This window comes from Ochotona curzoniae, unplaced genomic scaffold, assembly GCF_017591425.1.
Source record: "Ochotona curzoniae isolate NIBS_2020 unplaced genomic scaffold, NIBS_Ocur_1.0 contig_2305, whole genome shotgun sequence".
Classification (NCBI taxonomy): Eukaryota; Metazoa; Chordata; class Mammalia; order Lagomorpha; family Ochotonidae; genus Ochotona; species Ochotona curzoniae.
This window is the reverse complement of record NW_024465411.1, coordinates 388,543-397,295: the sequence shown is the minus strand read 5'-3', so window position 1 is coordinate 397,295 and position 8,753 is coordinate 388,543. Positions and strand designations below refer to the sequence as shown.

The window sequence follows — 8,753 nt, the reverse complement described above, 5'->3', positions numbered from 1 at the left end:
AGGTATCCTGCATAGAGTTCAGCATCTTATTGTCCAGTTCAATTCAACAGATCCTTGGGGAGACTATCTCTGGTTTAAAAGCAGAGCTGGCAGAATATGGTTCTGACCAATTAAAAGCCCCAACATAGCATCAACAACTATTTCCAACATTATGGGGTTGATTGACATGGTATTGAGTGACTGATATGTTAGAAAATGCAAGTTCTTAACCACATCCTGTGACTACTTCATTGACATTTCAATTTTAGTTAATACACAGACAGAACCAGCTTCTATCCACCTTAAAATGGCTATAGGATACTATTCAGCTCTCTTGTGCCTGTTTTCACTTTTGTATTTAGCTGTTTATTGTATTGAAGCATCATTTTTCCGAACTCGGCAGATTTTAGGATAGTCCAAATTGGCTTATAACTTAACAAGGCATATGTCAAGAACATAAAAGGTAAATTATGGAGAACAGACTCAAATCAGCATTAGACATAGCAAAACTATAAAGACATACAGTGGGAATCAAAAGTAATCCTAACAACCTCTTAACAGGAGGTCATGTGCACAGAGTGGGGAGACATCCCAGAGTGGAGCAGCTGGACAAGAGGAGGCTTCTATCCCAACCCTTGAGTCTCCTGGATCCTCACCAAGGGCTATCAGTACAGACACCGAGGAATACATCCCAACTGCCAAGGAAACCACGGGGAATTGAGTGCCTTTTTTTTTTTTTAGATTTCTTCTTTTATTGTATTTTTGACAATCTTTACATAGTTAATTGAGGTAAAAGCTTCAAGGGCAATAGGAAAGTGGGTATGGCTATCATTTCCCATATTGTTTCCTTCATGTTTAAAGGGGGGTATTAAGGGAGAAGGCTCACCCAATTTACCACCCTTCCCGGGTCCCAGATCCGGGTATGCTCCGAGATTCTTGCTCAAGTGATTTTGATAGTTCAACAGTTATAAATCGCTGCCAATCTTGCCACTCCAAGTACAGTGAGGTCTTTGAAGAATCCCCTGATTGACATAGTCCATCATAGAGTCTTCGTTTGCCCAGTATTTCACTGCCCACATACACCTGAGATGGTTGATTGACCTGTTCTGTCTTCTGTCTTTTCTTGGGTAAGGGTTCTGAGTCCAGGATTTCAACTGTGGAGATCGCGAAAGAAACTTTGAGGTGTTCTCAAACCAGATTCTTGTATGTACTAAAATGTACAGGGCCTGGCACAGTCCATCACCCTGATCAGCTGGGGTTGTGATCGCTGGGTTGATTTTGTTTTCAACACCAACTTCCGCTGGAACCAATGAGTGTTGCAGTCAGCCCAGTTCTGCCCAGCACATACTTGGCCCTCGCATAAACCAGTGTGAGCTGCAGCCTAGTTGGAGCAACACACAATAGCCCCCACGAAGCCAGCCCCCATCTGTGTTTGCCAGTATGTGCAGCAGTAGTCCAGTGCACCCTATTCAACCCCAGCCCCGTCCTAGGTTTTGTGCTCTCTCGTGGAATGGTAACCCCAGAGGGAGGAGACCACCATTTCCCTCCCAGGCCTCTCCCATTACTGGATTGTGTACTCTCCCGGTAGTTCTGTGGTTTGACTTGACAGAATTAGGTCCCAGTGCCAGCTTCTGCCAGCTGATGCTGTGCCTAAATCCCAACAACCCTCACCCACTCTAATTTTGTTTGCACCAATAGGAATAATCAGCCCAGCCTGGCTTTTCCCTGATCTAGTCCACATGAGGTGCACTAAGCCCTGCTTAGTCTGGTCTGCCCCCATCTCAGCCCACACTCTCCAGCGGGAGTAGCTGTCCAGCAAAGGAACCACTCCTTATTCCCCTGCCCACTCTGCCCCCTCCCTTCCTGGTTCTCACACATGCTGCTTGGGCTCTGTGGTCACAACCGGGACAGGCAATCTCACCTTGCCATTCTGTATTGCGCACCAGTCTTTGTCACGAGCCAACCAGGCTCGACCCACACTGTTCTGGTGCTTGGATTTGCCAGTGGATGATGTGAACTGATTCAGCCTGGTCTTCCCCCGACCCATGCCAGATGTATGCCAGTGAGAAACTTTCCATGGCCTGTTCTGGGCTGTTTCCTATCATGTTTCTTGCGCTTACCTGCCGGGGCTGTGTCCTGCCAGAGGAGTTGCCCAGGCTCCTCCATCAGGACCTCTCCCCAGGCCAGATTTTTCACATAGCAGGGCACTCAGTTCACCTCCTGTCCTAGCAGGAACAGTGGCTTTTCCTGGCTGGCCTTCAACCCAAACTGGTTCTTGCTGTTGGATATTTCAGCCGAGCCATGACTCACCCATACGCACACAGAGCTCACACATGGCTCAGTAGGGGCTGAGACGTAGCCTAGCCCATCCCACATCTGCTCTGGTCCTCCAGGATACCAGAGGGTGTTGGAATCTGGCCTGGCTCAGTGCATCCAATCCCAGTCCACATTTGTGGAACTGAAGTGCTTTGGAGGCCGAGAACTCTGAGGTCATCCAATCCCATTTGGATCTACTACATGGGTTGGAAGAAGCCCAAATCCTTCCTCACAGGATCCAAGGTCATCAGAACAGCCAGGAGCCCTGAGTGGTCTGCAGAAACAGAACAGTAAACTCCCTTTGGGACTAGGGACGGAGCTTTCTCTGGTCCTTGCTTTGTTCCAACTTTGGATCCCCATGCTCTCTTGCAATGACCATCAGGGTAACCCAGAATCCCCCTCCCAGTAAAAAGAAGCTTTGATTTTCAAAGGCAAAATGCACTTCCTCAGGGAAAGATAAGCTATGTGTGCAGTGTCCAGCATCCTTTGAAGCAAATTGGATAAGAAGTCGTAAAGACCTTTTTGTCATCTTTAGAGCTCCAAGGCCATAGATTAGAACAACGGTGTGATACCTAATCATATTTTCCTTGAAAAGGGGTGGTTGATAGTATGTCAGTATGCTGCTTGGGGTGGGACTACCAGGTGTGGGGTTGTGGGAGGAGAAATGAGCATTTCATTACAAAAGCCAAGATGAAAAAGACCACACCCAGATAAGCAAGTTTTGAGTGATGAAATGCATTTCCAAAATCTGCACCTTTAAATTTTACCCCCCTGGCTTTTTGACCTGCTGTATGTTCAGAGTATTGAGCAGCAATCTTCACATGCCAGCTGAACAGCAACCAAATAGATATTCCATGGAGAAAAATCCCTCTTTATTTTGGATGGACTCTAGGACAAACTGTGAAACGGGACGGCAAGGTAAAGAGAGCAGTCAAGAACGAGTCAAACGACCCATGAACGCGTTCATGCTATGGTCCCGACATCAGAGACGCCTGGTAGCTCAGGAGAATCCTAGAATGCAGAACTCAGACATCAGCAAGCAGCTGGGACACCAGTGGAAAAAGCTTACAGAGGCTGAAAAATGGCCATTCTTCCAGGAGGCACAGAGACTACAGGCTGTACACAAAGAGAAATACCCAGACTATAAGTACAGACCTCGCAGAAAGGTTCAAATCCTTCAGAAGAGCAGCAGTTTCCTACAGGCACAACCCTCTTGCAGTCTGAGCAGCTGTGTATGGATGGGCAAAAGGTTGCATGCTTGCACAAACATGTTTGGCACCACTACAACCACACACTCAGCAATGGAGGATCTTCTAATCCAGTCACAGACAACAAACACAGGCATCTCTTCACTGATGCAACCAGTGCCACAGAAGCTGCAAAAACTGCCAAGACAACCAGGTAAAATTGACTAGTCAAAGCCATGGGAATGGTTCCCCTTTACAAATAACTTCCAGTCCTGTTTCATGCTTTAATATCCCCACTCTCAGTTGAAGGCTTCAGATCTACTGAAATCTCACATTTATGTGTAAACATATCGGACCCATAAACATTAACAGCATTCATAAGCAAATGAATACACCCCAACCATTCTGTATGATTGTTTGATAAACTGCCAACCTTGTTAAGAAGGCATGCTGCTGTTTATTTTAAATACTGCAGCTCACAAACAGATGTGAAACACAAAACTATGCTATAGAACAATGGGTTAAAAAAAAATACAGTGTAACACAGATCTTTCTAGAATGAGCTCATTAACAATGTTTCAGTGGCTTTGCCTGTCTCCATATCATTTAACCCAGAATTAAGTAAGTAATCTATATGTAATGTCTTTGGTGATTTTTCTTGTTTTACCTTCTCCTGACAGAGAAAACAAAACAGCTTCACCATTTAATTTATGCTCCTCACTCTACACAAGTGTGTTCTGCCTTTGCCTTCAACCTTTTACATCTTTACCTTATGAACCCATAATTCATGCTCTTTGCCCCGTCTGCATGGAGGATATTATTTTGCCTGTTTGCCTTTGTTAGTGGGAAGTTCTGTTTCTGTGGCCAAGTTTTTCTAGTTCAAGGATAAAAGCCAAATGTTAACATAAGTTGTTTATTTAGATTGCGGGGACAGAAGTAGGCTTGGGGGTTCACCTCATCATGTCATTACTTTGATGAGATTTTGAAGCTACTCTAAAAAATCAGAGACATGCAATTTGTAGATAAGATAACATCAAGACTGACAGTTTACAATGGAAGAAGTCATGTTTTAAAATAATGTTAAAACTGTCAAACAGTTTCCCAAACTTTTACAAAGCAATGATTAAAGCAACAAAACAGAAAAACATGGGCTAAAACAAGACAGCATGTTTTTGATGCTAAGTTCAAGATTCAAAAACCATAAATTATGATTACACGCAGATTCATCTGAGCTGTTTACCTTGAAAAAGGTACAGATCATCCATTCCCTTTTTGGTACTCATGCAGACCCAACTTTCATCCTAAATTAATTTTTCTTTTCTAAAAGTTCCAAGACAGGGTATCTGTTTGGACAATGTAACTCATGTTTCTTAGGCTTACATTTCTTCTTTCATGCTTGGGTTCTACAAAGCAAATACTAAGGCAAGAGATACCACAAATCCTCCCAGACAGCAAATTCTAGTCAAACTCCCCACCCTCTCCTATTTCATGTTTGCAAGAATCTCCAACATCCTCACTAAACTCCCCATCTCCCTGTGTTTCTTCTCAATGATACTTTATAAACTGACTCCCTACCTTCTTGGACATACATTTCTACTTGTCTCAGCTGTATTCCTTCGGACTCAAGCTCATAGCTCTCCTGCAAGATCCATTGTTGTGGTCCCTTTGTCTTTTTTGATGCTTTCAGACTTGTCACTAAATTATCAAAACCTCAAGTAAATAAAAGTACACAATATTGTGTGAGACTCCTCTGTTCAATGTCATTTTGTAGACATTCAGATTCTTTCCAAAAGTTATGCTATGCCCATGTATACATTTTCGAATGCTTAAATTATGCTGGCCTGTGTATTTTCTCATGTAAAAATGCATTGGGAACATTTCAACATGCACGATCTTTGCGAGTTTTCAGTACTTAAATGAGAGTGAGGGAGCAAGGATGTAAGCTTCACCTCATGATCTTAGAACACTGGAAAACAGGGCAAACGGAGACTCACATGGACTATGTCAACCAGTGGATTCTGCAGGGATTTCTTCGTGCCCGAAATGGTGAGATTGGCAGCAATTCAGAACTGTTGAACTATCAAAACTACTTGAGCAAAAGACCCTCGGAATTGCCCCACATCGGGACCTGGAATGGCTGGGAGACTGGGTGGGGCTTCTCCTCTTCCTCTGCCTTTACCCCAGATACAGAGAAAACTGTGGAAATGATATTCTTACCCAATTTCCTGTAGCCCTTGATCCTTGGTGCTCTAATTAATTAGGTAAAAGATGTCAAAAATAAAATTAACAAGTGAGAAAAAAAAATCATTTTCTTTTTATTGCAAAAATCTGATATACAGAGAGGAAGAGAGACAAAGAGGAAGATCTCGCATCTGATGATTCACTCCCCAGGTGGCTACAACGCTGGAGCTTAGCCGATCTGAAACCAGGAGCCCGGACCCTCTTGGGGTCTCCCATGAGATTGCAGGGTCTCAAGACTTTGAGCCATTCTAGACTGCTTTCCAAGGTCACAAGCAGGGATCTTGATGGGGAGCATTGCTCCAATCAGCAGAGTCAGTAGCATGAATAGGGAGAGGGTCTGGGGATGAAGCACCAATAGGAGACCAGTGATGATGGAAGTCTCTGCAAAGTCTCTCCTTATTGCTCCTTCACCTCTCCTTATATACTCTTCCCCCACATCCTCATTTAGCAGGATATTGGATAGAGATAAGTCCAATTAATCTAGGTGTTTTTAGTCACAATCCCAGTTCCTGTTCCTGCCCATGATAAGGAGCACTTACCTACTCCATAGCCTTTTTGTTTTAAAGCAGACTTGAATGTGCCTGTCTTTGGTTGTGGACTCTCAAGTTATCAGCCTTACCTGTCATCAGGACTCCCTGTAGCATGACTGAGCCCCTGCGTTAGGTTGGTCAGTGCCTGGTCCATCTTACCCATCACTGGCTGCCATCCAATGTGTTGTCTGCTGCAGCTGCACAAACCATACTTGGGGAGGCTGGTAACCATGTTTCACGGCTAGGAGTGTTTTTAGCTCAGTGTCAATGAGCAGACAGCAGTCTCCAGGCTTGGGAAACATTTCGCTCTTGCATAGGTGTTACATACATAAAGACATGATGATGGGGAACAAGAGGCCCTGACCATATCCCACAGCATGTGCCACTCCTCTACCAACAACACAACCTGCTGTCAGCATGTAAACATGCCCACCCACACGTGTTCACCAACACATTTCTGTTATTCCATAACTCAGGCAGTCAGTTCTCAAGCTTATTCATGGTCTCTGCGGTCGCTGTAGGGTGTCCTAGGGTCACTGCTGCTATGGTGTGGCTGCCGACATCAGGACAATGCTGGCTACAATGGCTGATGTTATGCTGAATTCTCTTTTATGCCCTATATGACCAACAAAAGCCTCTCCATCAGTCCCAACTGGCATAGGCAGGATTCCAATCACCCAAATTAGAACAGTGGTATCACCATTGTCATTCCTACAGGTTGTTAAGATGCAACTGACCTCAGTGCAATTTATTTCAGAGACATTTTCTGTATATAAGAGAATAATGGGGATAAGACAGGCAGACTTAGGTCTAAAATTCAGGGAGCTAGGGTTCACCCACATGAGCAAGTCCTCAAAGCCAGAGGAATGATTGAATTAATACTTTTCATAGGAATAGTTGCCTCCCTTAATAAGGAAAAAATGACAGGGCATGCAGTGCATGCCCATACCCTACAAAGCTGCCACTTAGAAAAGGCAGAAAATATTGGGACCTTGGTGATCATGAAGAAAGAAAAGAAAGATAGGGGTGCTTAACAATATACTAATATACTTATTTTAACATATAAAGGCCTGGTATACTTGCTTGTCCTATAGATCTTCCAACTCAAATGCCATCACCATGGCCAGCATCTGAGTTTTCACAAGACTCAGCAGCAGGAGCTTGCTGGACAAGCCTCTCAGAAAACCACCTCAGACCATTTTCATTTCCTGGGAAAACAAACTGATCCTCACCCTCATATGAGGACAGGATCTGGGCCTTGTCACTGACCAGTCAAGGGATCCTTCTACATCACATAACCTTATGCTTCTGAGATGGATTCCAATATTGATCTGCAGCAGATCGTCCTTCAGTGATCCAATATTAGAAAATTTAAGATAAACAATACAAGGTTCAAATGATCTCGGGAGTGCTATACTCCCCCTTTTTGTTTTAGTAAGATAGTCCTTAATAGTATGGTTGGCACATTCCACAATATCTTGTCCTTGAGGCTTATAAGAAATGCCTGTAATTAGTTGCATATGGTGGGAGGCAGCAAAATTACAAAACTTACTGCTAATATAGCAAGGGCCATTATCAGTTTTGATAAATTTGGGAGTTCCCAAGGTGGAAAAACATGCATAGCAATGGGCTAGAGTGTGTCTGACTTGATCCCCTGTCTGAGGAGTAGCTAAAATAAATCCAGAACAAGTATTGATAGTAACATGCACATACTTTAGTGCCCTAAACTCTGGGGTGTGTGTCACGTCCATTTGCCAGACACGATTGGGTAACAGTCCTTGGGGATTTACACCATAATCAGGAACAGGCAAAAACTGAGGGTACACTGTGCACTGCTTCACAATGGTTCTGGCTTGTTCCTTGGTCAGACAAAAGCACAAACGGAGGGTGCTAGAATTCAAGTGAAACCTAGCATGTGCCCTTTGTGCTTCCTCAAGGGCCGAAGCCATCAATTTGGTGGCCAGTATCTGCAGCTGCATTTCCTGATGTCAAGAGCCCAGGCAAGCCTGAATGGGCTCGAATATGAGTCACAAAGAATTTATCTTTGTGGGCCCAAATACAGGCTTGATTTTTTTGCAAATAGAGATGCTGCTGCAGAGTGGGAATCAATCTGATCTAAGTCTCCAGCATGGGCAAGGAATGCAAAACATACCTACTATCAGTATACAAATTAAAGGGCTGCATGGGAAATGTTTGAAAGACTGCAAGAACTATCCCAAATCCTACAACCTGTGCAGAGACAAAAGATGTGGGGATGGTGGTAACCTGGCCATCTACTACAAAAGCTGCCTGACCATTAGACGATCCATCAGCGAAAAGAGTAAAAGCTCTGACAATGTTGGAGAGAGATTACAAGTGAAAAAACAACAGGGTGCAAAATAAAAAAAAAAAAAAAACCTGTACAATGGGGCTCTTGGGATAGTGGTTATCAAATTTAGCATTTAAAGTGCTCAAAGTATTGCCCAGGTCTCTTCCATATTTTGCAACCACAAAAGCTGCT

At 43.9% G+C, this 8,753-nt stretch overlaps 1 protein-coding gene across 1 annotated transcript; it reads left to right on the top strand.

Annotated features, from left to right (window-relative positions):
* Nucleotides 1-3,086: 3,086 nt before the first annotated feature.
* Nucleotides 3,087-3,789, top strand: SRY (sex determining region Y). Its single transcript, XM_040972518.1, is given in 2 exon segments — nucleotides 3,087-3,655; nucleotides 3,657-3,789. Coding segments are annotated over 2 exon segments (702 nt in total).
* Nucleotides 3,790-8,753: the final 4,964 nt, after the last annotated feature.